General features: G+C 45.7%; 2 protein-coding genes across 5 annotated transcripts; both read right to left on the bottom strand.

Annotated features, from left to right (window-relative positions):
• Positions 1–2: 2 nt before the first annotated feature.
• Positions 3–7,170, bottom strand: LOC119222177 (protein-serine O-palmitoleoyltransferase porcupine-like). 4 transcript variants are annotated; one of them, XM_037478574.2, is made up of 15 exons: positions 6,993–7,170; positions 6,236–6,378; positions 5,919–6,111; positions 5,723–5,766; positions 5,435–5,616; positions 5,184–5,314; positions 5,057–5,077; positions 4,103–4,117; positions 3,877–4,002; positions 3,701–3,801; positions 3,465–3,541; positions 3,285–3,348; positions 2,992–3,077; positions 1,750–1,863; positions 3–1,523 (listed from the first exon to the last, which is right to left on the bottom strand). In XM_037478574.2, the coding sequence occupies exons 2-15, from the start codon at positions 6,369–6,371 to the stop codon at positions 1,422–1,424; spliced, it is 1,392 nt and encodes a 463-aa protein (XP_037334471.2). In that variant the 5' UTR covers positions 6,372–6,378; positions 6,993–7,170; the 3' UTR covers positions 3–1,421. The 4 variants fall into 4 exon arrangements, with proteins under 4 accessions (XP_037334471.2, XP_037334470.2, XP_037334472.1 ...); XM_037478573.2 differs by having other exon boundaries at positions 6,236–6,373; XM_037478575.2 differs by lacking the exon at positions 4,103–4,117 and having other exon boundaries at positions 6,236–6,373.
• An 838-nt stretch (positions 7,171–8,008) lies between these two features.
• Positions 8,009–10,675, bottom strand: LOC119222332 (zinc finger protein 865-like). Its single transcript, XM_037478898.2, has 4 exons — positions 10,450–10,675; positions 10,267–10,354; positions 9,489–9,642; positions 8,009–9,359 (listed from the first exon to the last, which is right to left on the bottom strand). Exons 1-4 carry the CDS (start codon positions 10,640–10,642, stop codon positions 8,433–8,435), a joined length of 1,362 nt encoding a protein of 453 aa, XP_037334795.2. The 5' UTR covers positions 10,643–10,675; the 3' UTR covers positions 8,009–8,432.
• Positions 10,676–19,341: the final 8,666 nt, after the last annotated feature.

Raw genomic sequence — 19,341 nt, 5'->3', positions numbered from 1 at the left:
ACCAGGTTTGATGTAAAATTTTATAAAAATATCACAGATGTATCAGTGCCTTCACATTAACAGGGAGAAAAGCCGTCTTAGAGTACATTTCAGAATGGTGTTGATGTACTGTGCTCGTCGGATTGACTGGTTTTAGTTCTGAAGAGACGGAGCACTGGTCCTCGGAAATGAGCAAACATTCCGGCTCTCGTCTAAAACTACATCTTTGTCATGAAGCAAATCCCTTTGACGTCCCAGTTTTTAGGAAGATGTAGACGTGTGGTAAAAATCTGTCCTTAAGGGTTAATATATGTTTCTGTATCATTTCATCCACTACAAAATTAGAAAATAAGTTTAAACAATTCCCCCCCTGATAGTAACAAGTGTGAAATACCCTGATTCTAAACCTTTATTCTCAATACCGGGGAGGGAAAGAGTTCTCTAAGCAAAGACAAATCATGAAATTGTCGTAAATACACAAAACAAAATACAAACACCATTAGCAAATTTCACCACGAAAATTATTCATAGATTACTGATTAATTTATCTAGAATTCACAAAAGGGAAAATCATTTTACATTGCAAGTGCTGCCTCATAACCATCAGCTGTGCTCTCATCCCCCCCCCCCCCCCCAAAAGAACGTCTTTGATAACTTACGCATGCACAACACAACCTCTGGCAAAGCATGTGGAGGATTCTACATGTTTCTTAATTCCAGCAAATCCCATGAAAACACTAAATGAATGAATATAGTAGGTGTTGTTTCTGTAGCTTATGTGGCTTCCTTCTTCTGCGTCCACACTGGGCTGCGTCGTTGTCCTGCTGCTGCACCCAGTAGTGCAGGTCTAATTAATTAAAGTAATGTATTACTTACTCTTAGTCGAGAAACTACAGTGCTCGGGTTTTTTAGAAAACCATTCATCCTTTTTTTTTAGTCCCGAGAGCCCCATCAAATGTTCACTTTTCCTTTTCATGGGATTTATGGGAAAAATTAAGAATACGTAGAAATCCACCAGCCTCGTCTTAAAAACTATAAACACGATTGTAAAACACTCGAGGTGAGGGAGAAACAACATCTGGAGGACATCTGCCCGCCAAGCTGGAACCTGGATAACGAGCTCTATCACGTATCCGCAGAGAGGAGCTGTCGATCTCCAGCTCGCTGATAAGCATCGATCGCGACTCACAGCGAGACCTCTGTAACTCAGATACGAAGGGAAAAAAGGTCGCTACACGGAGAAAAGGGGGAGGGAGTGTGGGCTGTCATTTGATGGAGCACCAAAACCAGTCCCCTAGCAGGTTAGACTCATAGATTACCCGGCCACGCGTGTTGGTTCATTGTCCGTGTCCCCGGTCCGAATAAAGCCCCAGTGCAGAGGTGGAGAACCGAAAACCGTACGTCGCTCCCGTTATTGCTTCACTTTGTCCGTCTCTTGGTCGTTAGAGGATGAGGCGGTACAACGTCCAGCATCCAAATGTGACCCAGTGGCTTGTCCAGCTCAGCTCTGACCACTTCTGAATGGTGTGATGGGTTACATCATCCTGTGGAGGGCAGGGCGCTTAATGGGATAATGCCAACACTCAAAAATAAAGCAAACGGGATTCAAAATATATTTTTTCCTACTTTCCAAACGCACACACAAAAAAACCAACTCTGCTCCTTTGAACTACTGGAGCTGTGGTTGCATCCCTGCGTAGCAGTGAACACGTTCTCAGGCCACGACATTTAAGGAGCACAGCAGGCGACATGAACAAGTGGTGAGCTCACCTCCTCCTCCTCCTCCATGTAGTCCACGCTGGAGTTGAACACGGAGCCCAGGTACGTCAGGTGGAGGATGGCCAAAGCGCTGAATGCCACGTTAATCACATACACCCAGAGCTTCTGCACAGGGGAGAGAGAACCAAGCATCATGGAAGAACAAAGTTTCTAATACTTCTACGTGTGAGCTTCACTCCCGGGAAACTTCAGTCGCTAAAAGCTTCTTACACAGTCCGGATGGAGCAGATCAGTTTGACTGTTAAAGTCTTTTTATCAGCTGCTAACTTTGAACGTCGCCCATGTCTACTGAAGGTTATGGAGACATTATTTGGCTTCAATGGATCATTGCGGGGAACAATTTGAACAATCAGCAGGATGTTTCAGTCCATGCAGGCTGCTTCTCCTCGGCATAAATCATTATTGCCCCCCCCCCCCTCCTTTTGATGTGTGCAACCAATATAATAAAAGGGATTCGAGCTGGGCATCTTGCCATTCAGCTCCTACAACGCATCAGCTAACAGTGCTGTATTTGTACTGCCATTAAAACCCCATCCACACACTGCACCCATTAGGCACATCTTTTAATTGAGTGATTACACTTTTTCTTATGTCTCTAATAGAGACTTTGCCTGTTTAGGACGTTTCATTTTATTCTTATTATAGGTAAATCAAAGGGGAAAATAATAATAAGTGGCTTAATTTCAGATTTTGAAGTATGTGCAGAGTATAAATAGAGACCCGCTAACTAGGCCAGAGGATCTACTAGGGAGGCCCCCTTTGAACACCTCCTGCTCTGAGGAGGACGTGCCAGAAATTTCAGTGCAACGGCCATTTGGACAGATAACGAAATTGGAAGAAAACCAGGGTACGTCCGAAAGATTTAGGAAACACTGAAGGGATCGGAATGCAAATTAGAATTCGTCAGCATCAGTGCAGCACAAATCATTAATTAAGCATGCATTAAAAAGTAAATCAAATCTGTGAAAACCTTTAATTAACTTGCCTATGATTACAAAGAATCAATATCCAACAATATCCCATTGTTATTATGGATCACATTAGGCGCAGCATTGGTTTTTTTCTTCTTAAAGGAATTTTTCGCGACGGCAAACTCAAATTGTGTGACACTCGCTGAATCATTTCAATGGTAATTTAACAAACAAATTTAACAAACTGGACTGCTTGGTGGAGATCCAGCTATAAATGACCCCCCCCCCTCTCTCTGAAAGAGAGACAAATGGAGCATTTTACCTTTTTGTTGCGGTGAGGGCAATTCGGCTGGCATTTCTTTGACAGTATGCAGGCGTTAAAAACGTCTGCAAGCCTCTTGCGCAACACTGAAACACAAAGTCCAAAGCGTTCCAATAAAGCCAAATAAATGAAGAGGGTTCCTTTTAGCCATAAGAGGTAAATTACAAGCACTGCAGCGAACAGAAACACTGCGCAACAGCGGGTCCAATTAACCATTACTGCGAAGCTAAGCACCTTCTGTAAATGGAAAGGTTCTAATGTCCAAATAGAGGCGACATTAGGCAGATCCTCACCGTGCTCAATGTACGTGATGAACCCCAGAGATATGAGTACTGCACCCAGATGGAAGCTCAAACCCTGGCAGACACAAGAGACACCATCTAAACAATCCACTTGTTAAAACAGACACACAAGAGTAGCGTGCACAGAGTATCAGGTATAGTCACATGACGTAAAAAAAAAAAAGAACTCACATGCAGAAGGGCGCTGGCTGTATACGTCACCATAATGGCAGAGAACGTCCCAAATTTGAGAGCACTCTTAAAAACATCTGTGAGACGAGAGCAATGGCTTGCTTGAGAGTGTTTGTTTAACTGAGCCGTTACGGCGCTGTTCACAACAACAACAACAACAAAATACAACAACAACAACAACAACAAAATACAGCTGCTGCTGCCATCGAGCAATCACTGCTGACATCATAACTCACAGGTGTGCAGAAAGCGAGACATGGGCAGATTCCACGATGTCACCACCTCCACCATGGACCGGGGGAATTCTATATTCAGCGGCTGGGATACAGTCATATCCCTGCACAGCAGGAGGTACAAACATGAACAAAGGCAAACGCACAGTTCGTGCTGATATTACACATGCAATTCTGACCATTTGAGGTTGTCTTTCTCTTCTGTGAAGCCCGCCCCAGCCAGAGTGCTGGTGGTCTCGCCCAGATAACCCACAAAGTAGTTGCTGAAGTGGAAAGACATTGTGTTCTCATACGCCAACAACCACCTAACGCAGTGACAATGAAAGAGGAAAGAAACGTTCAGATATTACAGTCCGATCACAGATGACAGCAAAATACATCTCTACAAAGCACAAAGAAACATACTTTGCTGGTGTACCTCTGAGAAGCAACACAGTAGAGAGAGAAGGTGTAGCAGTTAATTTTAGATTACATTCAAAGCCGTATTAACCTGCCATGTGATGATTTTTGTCTCATGATGTTTTTTTCGAGATAGTGAAGCCGCCAAACGTGGTGCTGGCGCACATGTGCATGCGCGGAGCAGATCATCGGCGTGGAGACATGCAGCAATGCTCGGGACACGCTATAGGCGATGTGTAGGTGGTCGTTGGAATGAGTGTCACAGAAGAAAAGCGACAGTTACCCGGCATGCACTAAAGGGACAGTTTGGCCAGTGTCTTTTACGTAGATGACAATTTGTACGCCCCCGAGCTTAGAGAATAACATATCGATCAGTGCGTGGAGGCAAAGTCTTGTATACGTGGGGAGGCCGTAAAATGTATTTTATCCACCTAAAAAAATAGCTGGTTTACATTTCCAAAGGGAACCTGAAGATGTTATCTACGCTTTCGCTGAGTCAACCAAACTGTTGGAGAGGTTATTTTGTGGTGGAACTCAAATTCCAAATTCAAATTACAGATTATTTCAATAGAGTCTTGAGGCACAGCTGGATACAACGGTTTCCATTGCAGGTTGGAAACTGCTGTCCCGTGGAGAGATATTCTAAATATAGCATACACCTTACATTACATGTTGACGGACTTACATTGCATTATTACCCATGCATTACATTTTAGCCTGGGGAGCAATTAGTGGTTAGGTGTTTTGCTCAGGGACACTTCGACATGGCACAACGGGATTCGACCCACCAACCTTGCGGCCCCCAGCGCACTGCACTACTCCATGCGCCACCATCACCCACACATGCATGTGACCATACATGAAAATGTCATGTGACTCCACTTCCACAATCCTAACGATGGCTTTAATGTGAAGGGCATGCCTACAATGGGGAGCATCAGAATCACTGGGGTCAATTACCTGATCTTCCTCCTCTTTTTGCTGGCAACAAAACGGGTAATAGAAGAAAAATTACTATTTTTCACAAGCAATACAAGCTAGAGATTAAACAGGGATTTAGATTCGTTCACCTCTGTGTCCGACTCACCCTCGCAGTAGCTTGTCTCCATAGACCGGTATGAAATAAGGGAAGAGGTATGGTGCCACGCAGTTGGAAATAACAAGGCACACCTGGCTCTTCACCCAGCTGACAGACACTTTTAACAGCCATGAAAGGCTCTGAGGAGAAGAATTAAGCAAATATGTGAACAGTTCGAGGCTCATCGCTGCCTAAATCTTTGAAATAATCCTCACCCCTAAGCCCTCTTCCATTCTCGGAGGATACCGTATCGCACTCACCAGCTTACGTCCTTCCAAAGCTTCTTTGTAGCTGTTGAAGCTGATCCAGGGTCCAAAGATGACGGTGCCCACAAAGTAAATATAGCCCATGAACTCCACGGGCGACGGCACGCTGGCCACCACACCTCTGTCCAGATCGAAGGCCAGCGAGATGGCTTTCATGGCGACCACCATCTGGGAACCTGAGTGTTTCAGATTCCAACACAAGACCGTTATTAATGCTGCATGTGAAGCGTTGCTTTTATCCGAAACGTGTCAAACGTTGCTGCGTACAAAAGATAACACTACCTCTCATCTTGTGCCAGTTGGTGGTGTCCATCATGTGCAGCTCTCTGATCAAATGACATAAGGATAGCTTCATTTAAAAAAAAATGTTTTCAGCCTCAAATGAAACACTGACTTTGCGCAGTGTTCTCTTCAAACACGGACTCGATGCCGCGCTGCTGAGCCGTGACGGGTACCCGAATAAGGAGGAGTCTCTCACCCCAGCAGCAGGTAGATGAGCACGGTGATGGAGAGGAAGGTGCCTCGGATGGTAGAGTGGCGACACAGGAAGAGGAAGAGGTAGCAGAGAAGGCTGAGGAGGACCACCCAGATCATGTGAAGCTCAAAGAACAGGTAAAGAGTGTAGAAACCGCCTGCCACGGTGCACAGGTGTTTCACAAAAGAAGGCAGGCCTGACACAGCGAGAGAGAGAGAGAGAGAGACGCACAAAACGACAACAGCGCAGTTGGTTAATGGAGACGCTCCACGGTCACGCTGTATGGAGGCCGACCCGGGGAAGCACCGATTGTCTCTCACCCAACATCCAGAGAAGCCGACACAGCAGGCAGATGACCAACAGCTGCCATACCTGCTCCAGGCCCTGCTGAGCTGTAGGCAGCAGGCATCCATGAGTGAGCTCTTGGAAAAACTTCTGTCGGCTGAATGCTCCCATCGCTGCACTTAAAAGAAAAAGGGAAGCCATTTTTATTGCATTTAAGAAAATTAAAAAAATGTTTCTGAATTACCAGTGCCTAGAACGTACTGTGTGTAGACTGCTCAGAAATACCAGTGCCTTCAAACTTCAAATCCCAGCATGCACTTCACCAGCCCGCTCGGCTGTATAAATCCATGCATTAGACGTTAAAATGAACAAACCCTGATGCTATTACTGGCCTATCCTATAGATAGAATTCTTGTGACATCATTCATCGCAACCGTAGCTGTCAGAGAGAAACCTTCCCCCACCGTGGAGCCAAAAACACGCGGAATTATTTAGCTGCTTATTGGTGATTTGGACATTGGACACAAAGCAGAGAAGTGTCCCCGTGATATTGTGCAGGGCTGTGCTCTCTCCGCAATGCAGTCCGTCGATGTGATGAGTTGACTCACAGCTGCATTCCTACACACACCGCTGCATCGACAGCGCGCTGCTGTGCTCGAGGCATCAGCCTCGGCTCGGAGAAAAGGGCTTTGAGAGGGTCCCGAGTCAGACGCAGACGATACACTCGCGCGCATATGCGCCCGCCGGCCACGTAGGTTCAATTTACATTGGGGGTGGAGGGGGTGAACTTACCGTCACGCGGAGCGGCAGCGGCTGGGGGTTCCTCCTCGTGTGCCCTCACAAGTGAGTTTGGGGCGCGTGCGTGCGCGCGTGCTGCCGCTGTGTTTTAAACGCGCTCGGTCCAGATGATGCGTATCTGGAAGACTCCCATTGTGACAGCATCAGCACCACATGCCCGTCAAACGAGGGCAGTCCGTCGGACGCGCACCGGCCAATCGGCTGCTTGGGTCCGGGGACGCTGGTAACTCGTTCAGGGCCTGGGTCTTGAGTGACAGGTGCCGCGGCCAATCAGAACCATAACAGACCACTGTCGGTTCCTGCCGACCAATAGGATGCGTACAGCGTGCAGATTGACCGTGAATGCACATCTGGCTCGCAGCTGGGATATAATTGAATTCAACTAATTTTGAACATCTTAAAATTATTCATTTTCCTTATGGTCAAAACTTTTATTAAGTCATTTTGTTTATCTCCTCCGCTTTTTACCTTTAAATTGAATAATTCAAGTAGCCACGGGGCAGACTTGACCATACTTTGCTAAATAACAAAAAGAATATTTAGATTTATGTCTCAGTGACATCAACATTAATAACACACATCTTTAGTGTCTTTAAGTTACCACCAAACGGAAACCATACAATAAGTCCAATAATTTGTCAATTCTGCTGTTAGAAATATTCACAAAGTGACCTTGTGTTTTGGGAAAAGTCTGCGTTTGTCAGTATATAATATGCAAATTGTAACGTCAACTGGGTAGGCATTAATACACATAAATGAAAACATGAAGACACCTTATTGAAGCTGGCCATGCACTAACACACAGATAGAGGTTGGTCCAAGACAGTTTGAGGTCAATTTATTAATCTCTCTCTAGTTCCACCAGGTCTAACCTCAAGGCACTTTCGACCACAGAATCATAATTGGCTGAAGAGAATTTACTGTTAGTGTTGCAAGACACCCAAACTATGAAGGTCCACTGTTATAACATTTATTATAGAGACTTAAACATTAAATTAGGAGAAAAGGGATATGTAAAGTAATTTTTTTATTCACTGTTTAAAACCTGGGAGCGTGTATCTAAAAATGTAACTTCATGTGCAAACCTATGGCAATAAATAAACACTTTCTATGCAGTTCCCGCTCACTGCGGTAGACGGGAACCCAGAATTATTTAAATAACTAAACCTAAATACAGAAGTCTTTACCATATTTTATACAGCATAATTTGTTTAAACATTACTGTCGAGGTGCTGAACCACGTTGAGGCAAACTGCCAAAGAAAAAAATCTTTAAAAGACAAAAGGTGCACAATATCTTCACAGTATAATCATATTTTAGGAACAATAAAGTAGAATTTAAAAAAAACTGGGTTAATGTTAATATACCCCTCATGTGTTTGACAGAATATCAGACAAAGCACAAGTCTTATTAAACTTTAGAAAAGAGACAACTTCACAGCACAACCTCCAGGTTGTAAGCAGTTCTTTCCTTTTTGATGTTCGCAACGCTTTGCTCACGCGGAGGAAGAGGCGGCTCGCACGGTTCCTCCTTCACGACAGTCTCCTTAACACCTTTTGGTTTGCTTAATATATAGTCATAATTTCTTTTAACCTGAAGAAACGCTGAGGTGAGGTACTTTGGTGAAAAGAGCTTTAGTGAAGGTGGAAGTTCTGGATGTTGAGGGAGAAGCGGCCGAGCGAAGGATGCAGGTTGCGACGCAGCCGTACGTCTCCTTGTAACCTTGGTAACCGGCGGCGGTGGACCCGACTGAAAGGGAGGTTGGCATAACGGGGGCACAAAGATTTCTGAAGAGATTTTGGGGGTTTCGTCCTTCAAGGTACCGTAAACATTTTGAGGCCCGGTGGCGGCGGAATCCTCTTCGTACTCCGTTACGGACGGCGGCAGCGGCTGGAACAAAACGTGACTGTGGCGTTGACAGAAGAGCGCTCCGCACGTGGGACACTTCCTGCCATCTTTGACGTGCATCAGCCTATGGCGCTTGAGGTTAGGAATTGCAGAGAAAGAGCGATCACACATGTTGCACGGAAAGGAGGGCTCGGGGACACAACGGTGCTCGGTGAAATCAGCACGGCTTTGGAAAAACAGTCCACATTTCTCGCAGACAAAGGAGCTCTGCAGTTTTCTGTGCCCCATGAGCTGTGAAACGTCGGCGAAGCTCTGATCGCAATGCTCACACAGATATCCGCCTGGTGAGCGATATATATTTTTAAGGAGCACAAATGGACTTCTTTTGTCTAGTTGCGGGATGCCCCCCGCGGTGTTGAATGATGCCGACGCCTTGTGTGGGCTGGATGTTGTTTGTGATGATTCGACAGGTGTAGTTTCAGTCTCATGCTCTTTAGTCAATGTTTCTCCTTCCTAGGACAGACAGGAGAGACCCACCCTCAGGTTAACTTCACCGCCAACTAAACACAATACCAAAACTAAATTTTAAAAAACTGGAAAAAGCATAACATGAACGCAGAAATAAAAAGTAGTAGCTGCTACCTGTGGTGCGGATGGAGTTGAAGAGGTCTGTATTGGCGTCACCATAACAGAGGACCTCAGGACCATAGGAGAATCAACTCCGGGCGCTGTCGTTTTTTCTTCTTCCACTTCCACATCGGCTTTGTGGCGTTGCCTTCTTATCGGTCTGTAGATGCTTCAAAACAAAAATGTGAAAATGATTTGATCCGAACACTTCAAATTGTGTTGCATATAATGCGCATTAACAGCTTGTGGTGCAAGAGTCATGCTTGGAGCAAGGCTCAATCCACTAAAACGTTGCAGGAGTGAGCTGGTGCACTCCATGATTATGAATATACAGATAAGTACAACCACTAGTCATTAAAAAGGGAACAAACGTACTATTTCGATACGTGCACAGCAACATGGACTGGTTTTATAAGGCAGGAAGCCTCACATCCAAGTATAGTGGCCCAGCTTTTGCATGGAACGGTTCATTTAATTTGTATTTTACGTCATGTTATGACATATATGTTATATGACATGTTATGTTATATCTACAGGCACGTGCAAGAGCGACAGTCCTTATCAATTGATGTACATTTTTTAGCTCGACGTGTTAAATATTGTTATCAATGTCAGTTTTTCGTGAAAACCTTGGATTTGTGGTCTTATATAAACAATGTCCCCAACACCAAAATACAAGGGCACATTATAAAAGCGTAATGTTTTTTGTTGTTGCACACTAGTATATCCGGTGCACGTACGAGCTCAGTGGGTGACGTCATCAAGACAAAAAACATTCGTCCACATGTCTCACCTTTTCCTCTTTTTCTTTCGTTTCCGTTTAGCGCATGTAAACACGGACGGCACAAAGTCGGGACTATCGGGGTTCAAGGCGGCTCTTTCTACAAAATGCACAAACACAAAAGTTGTTTTAACCAACTGCAACGTCCCAGTGAGCTAACGTTAGCCAAGTTAGCTACAAACGAGAGTTTCTTACGTGACTTAAAATGAGCGCTACAAACAAAAGCGTTTCGCCCGAGCTCCTTGGTGCTGCCGTTCACGGGCTTGAGGGCTTTGAGCCACAGACGTCTCCGGTTGGCCGTAAACGGCATAGACCCAAAGGGTACTTTGAAAAATTGCCGTCCGCCGGTCGAGGTCGACTTACAGCCGGACACGCAACACGCCGACATCTTGGCCAAGCAACTGTTTGGGATGCTGTTGCTTCGCTTCGGTAAAGGAAGTTATCGCCAGCGACAGTGTTCGACTTCCGGTTGCAGAGACGGACAATATGAGGTAACGTTAACGTTAAGTTTGTAAAAACTGCACTGTTTGTTTTTAACGGTTTGTGTTAAACGATAGTACGTATATGTATTGTAATTTACTTTCAAGCTAAACACTGACGGTCCTGGCAGACTGTTGGTAATCATTTAATAGAAGTAAAGAAGAGAGTTTTGTTGTGTTTCTCTTCCGGCATTTCGACCGCCACCTCATGGTGCTCCGAGGACCCCTGCTGGCCGGTGGTGGAAGAAGCACTCACGTGTTTTAAGGTACTCTATACATAATGTTGAAACACTTTTACTTTACGTTTTTACTCTTATTATGCAGTGTGGCCCATTTCAGCATCATTTGTATTTTATCACTTGATTATAATTTTTGTTGCACTAATGTGTTCATATCTTTAATGTTGCATCTGCTAAAGGTTGAGCTCATTTTAATTACTTTTTAAGACCTATTCCTGGGACACTAATTAATTCCTCCCCTAGGTCATAATTAATAAGCCTAATTGTTATTGGCAATTTACTTTTTTATGTCATTAATCTATATCTGCAAAGCAACTTGTCACTAAAACTATGAACTAAATGCTATATTTCAGTTGAATATTAATTTTACTGCATACCTACATATATTATTATATTTTAACTAATTTGCATATTTCCATGTCGTTAACTTAAATTTGTTTTGGAAGACATTCGAACACACAATTTACCCTTAACCATCACTTTAATTTTTATGTGTTATTTTCAGTTACAATAGAAATGTACTGTTGCATTTGCTAGAACTTACAATAAATGATGTGTCCTTGGTCCGGTGCAAACCATTTCCAATAATCAGTGCAGCAAATCAAGTGCATCTTCACAAATTTATTCCACATTCCAAATTCCCTTAAAATCAAACATCACGCTTCTTTTCACTTTACAATGAGGAACCCACAATTTTTAGTCACAAATAAATTAGCAAAAGATGATTCAGTAACAAATCAACAAACATTTTATAATTACTGAATTATTCAGATTTGAGGATCAAATAATTACAGTGAGAACCAATGGTGCAGGAATAATTAAATAATGATTCATTGTAAAAGTAAACCGCACTTATTTAATGGCACAGAAATTGCAACGGACATATAGTTAATCAGCAATAATGCAATGAAGAAAATGTAGTGAATCTTCCTGTTAAGTGTTACTCGTTTCATTTCTACAACTGCGTTCGGATTCTTATGCTTTGTGTCACATGATGGATACACGGCAGGCTTTGCCATTTAATGCACCAGCAATTTTATTTGGAAGACACTTTAAACTAGTGGCAGCTTTAAAAACTGAAAATAATAAAAATCAATGATGCTTATTGGTACACGCTATGATTAACGTTATTGGTACTAGTCTGAGGAGTTTAATGTCTTCTTTAAATAACGGTTATGGGGAATGTGTTTCACAGTGTTTTACATTTTCTAGGATGGGATTTCCCGCAACAATACATTCATTAGAATTCTGACACAGTACATTTGATAAATGTAAATATATATGTATATGCTTAAATTAGATCAAATGACAGGATAAGGTTTGAGATCTTATTTTCTGTATTTTGTTATTGAAAAGGAATCCCATCTCTTAAATACTAAAAGTTTGTAGCCCACTCAGCCCATTTGTTCCTACTGTGAATCTTTTGAAACAGTTCATGATCTGTAGATTTGAGTTCAATTCGTTGTTGGTTTTTGTCTTTTAATTGTAATAAGGGAACTATAAATGATCCCATACACACTCCACCAACAGATGTCACTGTTGTTCAATGAGGGGAAATGGTCTCCTTTCTGGTGCTCAAAATAACAGAAAACACATCAACACCCGACTTTTAAAAGAACAAACTTTGGTCATTTGTTTTAACATTTTATCATTATTTGACTATCATAAACCAATGAACCCTCTGCACTTACTTTGCCCATACCATACTTTGAATATGGTAATCTCACTTAATGCATTCATAATCCTCCAAAATCAATTCTATAAAGCTGTGTCTGAGAGTTAAATCGATAGTATTTCCGGCCCATCCTCCCCTCTGCTGTGTGAAAGAACACAATCCCACCGACCGCCGTGTTTAGCCAACATGGAACAGACTGCATCACTGAACGTGCACGCCAACCGAAGCTGACACCTGTGAAGCAGCATTTTAGCCCTGCAGTTATCACACGTTGGAAACCTCTTGGCACAACAGCGAATACAAACATCCTCTCCGGGATGCAGTTGAATTGCTCCTCAAGGGAGTATCTTCATATCGACCGGCTTACGGCCCAAAAAGAAATGGATTGGCATTGCCACAGCGTCCCTTTCCCTCCCTGCTGCCCCTCTTCTTCTCCCCTCAAGGTGACTCCTCCATCTGCACCCTCTCTTGTTTGGCCAACCCCGATCTCTGCAGTTACCGCCACGCAGCCACCGCCTCTGATTCCCCTATTCTTTTCCGAGAGCTGTGACCATCTCACCGGTTTGGTTCGTTGTCCCGCAGCAACGCACATCAATCCGAGCCACGTAGTGCTGCGTGTGGGCGAGAGAGAGAGAGAGAGAGAGAGACATGCAGGCCATCAAACTTGGTCATTTGTACTCTCGATTCGATGAAAATGACATCTGAGCCGACATGTTTAGACCTTCTTTCTTCCCCCTGCGCTCGAGTGCGTTCTTTGCCGTTCGTATTTTCCTCTCGTGGTGATGAGCACGTCTCTTTGAACTTGGCTTCATTTCACCGCACAGCCTCCCCATTTCAATTACCCCATTCCACACCCCTCCTCACGTCGTTGAAAGTGCAGGAGAAGGGGGGGGGGGGGGGGGGGGGCAAGGAGAGACCCAGGAGCGAATGCAAAAACGAAATGTAAGGGTGGGTGAGGTTTGGGAGTGAACGGATGGCTCGGATGGATGATCATTTTAAACAGTTCTCATACACTCAAGGACCACTGCCTCACTCTGACCCACGTACCACTCGGCACCTGCCATGTTTGACACTCGGGGTGTGGGCGTGTCACTCGCTGTGTGCTGACAACCTCTGCGTGTTGAGCCCAAACACGCACCGAAACCCACAGGCTCCGCCACCTTCACGGAGGGGGGGTGGGGGGGGGGGGGGGTGTTGAGGCTCCTGCTATCACTTACCCGTCTGGTGAAGAAGGGTCGAGCCACTACAACCCAATTACACATTCATTTCACCCAACACAGCCAGCCGGGGGAGACTCCCCTCCCCCCTCACGCTCCCCATCTCCTCCCCCTCTCCTACCACTTCATGTTTCTGCAACACAGACCTTCAGCCACCTTCTCTATACCTGACACGGGCTCCAATTTGTCCCTTACACCTTTAACCTCCACCCTACCCCCCCCTCCCCACCCGCTCCCATCCCCATCCCCCCACTCTCCCCATCACACTTTCTTTCATGTCAGCGGCGGGGCTCAGAGAAATACCCAAAGGACCGAAGGGCAGGCGAGAGCGAGAGCGGAGAGGGTGGAGGCACAAGGGGTGAAGATGAGAGGCGAGAAAAACAGTGTGAAATAGTGTGAAATGTGAGGGGAAGACAGAGTGGGAGTGGGAGGGAGGTAAGCAATGGACGAAGAACAGAGTAAGAGAGGGGGGGGGAGAGACTGGCTAATGACATATTGATTCTGATGGGCCTAGGGCAGATAAGTAGGTGTAGGAGTAGAAGGAGGAGAGCCACAGCTCGCAGATGTCTTAAAACACCTGTTTGTTTATCACGCTTTCAGAGACGGGAAGAGAGGCCCGGGCAAACATCTGGCTCAGTGTGTGAGCCGCCCCACGCGGGTTTGCACAAACGAAACCTTTGTATTTCCAAACCGTATTGCAGCACTTGCATCTTGCATTAAATTTATTTTTTTTATGCCCGAAATATGATGGCTCAGCTGTAATCCAAAGCTCTCAGTTGGACCAGAATTATATGAAGGCTTCTGGCTATTAAAGCAGGCATTTAGACAGCGGACGGCCACCGGGGATCACATTAGGGGAGATCACTAAGGGGGGAGAGGGAGGGATGGAGTGGAATTAATGGGATTTTGTACATTCTCATAATGCATCAAGGTGTGTGCATGTGTGTCCTTGCAGGCAAGAAGGTGAATTGATCTTTAAATACATTGCTTGGTGAATGATACAGTCTTTATTGATCCGAATGGTCAGTGAGGTCAAAGCATCATGGTTGGGAAATAGGCCCGGCGACAACGTGCCGTCTCACGGCTGGAGATTCCCGACTAATTAATTCAGCTTTCACTGAGCTTTTTTGAATCCGTTATCCCGCCAAGCTGATGTGAAAGTGCCGTCCGGCTTCCTGTCGAGATGCTGGCTTTGCATGCATGCTGAGAAATGAATGGCTTTTGTTTTGGCCGATGAAGGGGCCACAGCGAGGATGGAGACTTCTGGTCTACAAATGAATCGGGCCACTCTCACTAAGCCCCCCCCCTACGGTATCCTAGTAATCACCTCTCTCTTTAAACGCTTTGACACCCACTGCACTTTTTTGTGAGTTCCTTTGTTTCTCAACCCTGCTTCCCCCCCCCCCCCCCTTGCCCTCAGTTCACTCCCTCTTCTGTTTCCAAACTGTTGGTGCATTTCTTTCTTTTCTCATATCTCTCTCTTCTTTATTGCAGGAGCCAATTATATGCTCGGAAACCTCTTTGGTGCCAGCCTTTGTTCCTTCTTTAAAGGGGAGATGGTGTTGGTCAAAGCCATCCCTCACCCCCCTGACACCCCCTCCATCGCCCTGCGCTCCTCGTCCCTGCCTCGCCTTCGGTGTGTTGTGACACGGTAGCACAGCGAAGTGAGTGCAGATTGAAGAACAGTGACGGGTTTGACATTTGGGAATTACGCCATTACATCTCCCCAACTGCAAAGAAAAGCCATTAATTTGTGTGAGAGGACTTACGCGTCCCACATGCCCCTCAGCCTCTCGTGACGGACAGCTAATTTAATTCTTCATACTGCTTGACAGCTCTCAAGTGTGTCGGCTGGTTCCTGCGCGTCTCCTCTCCCCTTTTTCGTGAAAAAGAATCCGTGCCATTGACATGCTGTTACAACATCTCCTTTTGTTATGCAGCTCCCTTTAAAACACGATGCTTACGAGCCAAAATCTTTACTGCATGTCGGTTCATTCATTCATTCATTGTCTAAGCTTCATTTATTAAGGAAATGTCATTAAGATATACATAGATATATCTTATGTAGATATTTGTCTTGTTTTCAGGAGCAGATACACGAGTATCAGTTAGCAGAAGATGATGTGTATAACTTCTACTTCTCACACGTGACTGGCCCCCATCTTTTCTCTCTATGAAATGGAGTGACTTCTCCAGAATGTGAATGAAGCTGCTTCCGCCCCCCCCCATCATGATATGGCAGTCACGTCACACACACACACACACACACACACACACACACACACACACACACACACACACTCATACGCAAAAGAAAACCACAAAGCATGGTTCTTGCAGCAGTGCATTATGTACTGGCAGTCTTATCCTCAGAGCAGTAAATAAATCATGAGAACACTGTTAAAATTCTGCCAGTATTCCCTCACTCTGCTGCCACCAGCCCCCAAAAGAAAGCACGGTTTGAAAGACAAATGCTGTTCTTCTGATTACGTACTGTCCATCGCCGTCCAGCTCCTCAGCTTCTCCATCTTACTCCCCGATATAAACCTAGATCTTACTGTACCGTCTTTTTATTTTACTCATGAATGCGTAATGTTTTCTATTAACATTTTTACTAGACAGAAGCCGGAACGCGACGCGTCGTCTCACTGAGCACTACGGGAAGACCCAATGTCTCTTTCGGCTTTTGTATTCATGACTCAGGTGGGGGTCGAGACACCAAAGGTAGAGTTCAGTGGAGAAATAGAAGGGCAGCACGATCGTTCAAGAAGAAAGTAGAATATTGGGGAGTAGATGGTGCTGGTCTTTCAGCTGGGAACAGAACCAACACGAGCCGCACAGGGCCGACCCGTCTGTTCGAACGGGACGTCCCGCTTACTTCTCTGTGCCTCGCGAAAGCATGTGGGCTGATATTTGGGGATTATTTCCACGTTGCGCGCTGACCTTTTTGCGACGCTTTAAGGCCGGGTGATGCACGAGTGCAACCGATGACGAGACAAGAGAGAAGTCTCTCTCTGCCCAGCGTTTGCGTGACAAAGGGTGAATCGCGTGTGGCCTGCATTCAGGATGCAGCGGAGCGTGTCCTCGTGAGCTAACGGCACCAAATCAAATGCACCAAAACGCCAACTGTCACAACACAGAGGGCAGAGAAGTTGTTCTGCTGATGAATGACTCTCTTGAAGCAGCAGACGAGCACCCAGTATCCACAGAGAAAACAGGTGTTTAGTGTGGATGAAGGTGATTCAGCATGTGGATATCAGTTTTCTCAGATCCTTGACCCGAGGCCTTGTGGATCTCTGAGGTCTGCTGCAAAAAAGCCTTTTTTTTCCATTTGGAAAATAAGCAAAGATTCTTATTGTGTTCATAGAGCTATACTGGTGCGAGCCAGAGGCTTTCGTGATCACAAATATCCAACTGAATCTTCAGCAGGACATCGCGATTACGGCAGAAAAACCGCTGTTCCACCTCATCGCAGCGTCTTCGATTCTCTCCCACTCCCCCATTTGCATTTTCTCTCTCTCGGCTCTTTTCCATATCTTTAAACGTATCCCGTCACACCTGTTATTCACTTGTTTTTTTCTTCATTCCCCAGTATTTCCCTCCCCTCTTCCTTTGTGGAAGCGTAAAAAGCTCATCTAAATGCGCAGCCAGTCACAGGCTCTCTATCTGCTTTGGGCATTTTTACTGCTTGGAGTGTGCAATCATCCTTTTTCCTTCCACTACCATCTCATGAGAACTCAAGGTGACATACAATGGCTCAGATGCCCGGGTGAATTAACCTCCCCGCCTGTGTGCATGTCCTGATGCCTGATATTTCATGCACTTTTTAACGTGGCTGTGGTGGTTATCTCCCCCTGTCCCGCTCCAACAGTGTGCACAGTATGCTGGCTCCTTTGCCTGCAGACAAGCAGAGAGAGAGAGAGAGAGAGAGAGGCAGGGCACAAAAGAGAGTAAGGAGGAGGGAGAGGGTAGCAAATGAGGTGTGGGTAAGAATTATGGGGGACTTGAGAGAGAGAGAGAGAGAGAGAGAGAGAGAGAGAGAGAGAGAGCGCAGTAGCCCAGCCCTGTAAATGGAGAGAAAGCTGGTGAGGGAGAGACAGAAATGACACAGTGTAAAATCCATGCCAATCCAGTTTTTAGGAGGATCCAGACCAGCAGGCTTCTTCACCGCTGGGGAACAACCGCCTTTTGTGTTCCCCCCCCCCCCCCCCCCCGCACAGCCCCGCTGCAGTGGGGGAGTGCACTTACCGTCGCGCCCACAGGGAGAAGCCAAGAAGTATCCTCCAATCAGCCGTTGGTGATTTCTCTCATCTCACGGGGCTGCTGGAGGTGATTTATCGCTGATCTGAGAACTGCGCTGCGCTCAGCACCTCAAACACCTGGAATGCTCCACCATGGTTGTTTCCTTTCTTTAACACAAATACCCTCTTGTGGATATTTCAAACTGTGTGACCAGAGGACAAAGGGAGGATTAAAATGGACTTTTGGTTTTTCTGCCGCAGACTGAAGACAACTTTTATGGCCGCATTTGTGCCACATGAGGACATTACAGAAGGATATTAGGCATTTTTCTAATTTATCTGTTGTATTCAATGACCGTAGCCACTTCACTGCGATAATCATGTCAGGATTGATCCTGGTAGATAAAGGTTCAGGGTGATGGAGACCGAGAGAGAGGGGAGGAGGAGGAGGAGGGAGAGTCGGAGCACACCTGCCTGCTCAGCACGTCTGACACATCGCTGTAGCTAAGGCAGCGCCTGTTCTCCACACTATCCGGTTGCGTCGGCCCCAACTTGTCGTGCTTCCCCCGTGTGTGTGTGTGCGCGTGTTTTGGATGCGTCGTCGGGGGTTGCGAGTGGACATCGGGATTACGCTTGCCTTCCGGAAAAGGATACAGGTGTAAGGGAGCCTTTGAACGAGGATTAGCAGCTCTGACGCCGCGCAGCACGCAGGGCAGTGGACTCTCACCGGAGCATTAAAGATACCGGTTTAACCAACGCGATGGGGGCCCAGAGGGCAAGGAAGGAAGTCAACTGAGAAAGTTCTATTCAGATGCTGTTGCCCTTCTAACTCGGGCTGGTCTTTGACTGGGGTGACATTTCAACATGAGAACGTGTTAGATAGAAATGACCAGAGTGCATGAATTAAATCCTTGGATGTGCTAAAGACAAACATTGATGGTACCTATGATACTTACAGATAAACGCCAAAGTCCAATTGATCCGTGAGGTGGCTTGGTATTGATTTCCCCGCACGCGTCAGGACGGGGCCTGTTGCCTGGTCTCTGCCCAAGAGGTCACTGGTTTAATTATAATCCGTCATCCAGCCGCTGGCGGCCCGATCACCTGAACACACTGCGACTTCGCCTGCAGGCCACCATGAACACCGTGTCTTGTGTTATTTGACGAGGCGGTGCGAGGATGAGTTGTGCGTCGATGGCAGTTCTGTTGACAGTTACAGGAAATGTGTGAGCGTGT

The sequence above is a fragment of the Pungitius pungitius genome, chromosome 1, assembly GCF_949316345.1.
Source record: "Pungitius pungitius chromosome 1, fPunPun2.1, whole genome shotgun sequence".
Classification (NCBI taxonomy): Eukaryota; Metazoa; Chordata; class Actinopteri; order Perciformes; family Gasterosteidae; genus Pungitius; species Pungitius pungitius.
The sequence above is the reverse complement of the archived record's forward strand: the minus strand, read 5'-3'. Positions and strand labels throughout refer to the sequence as shown.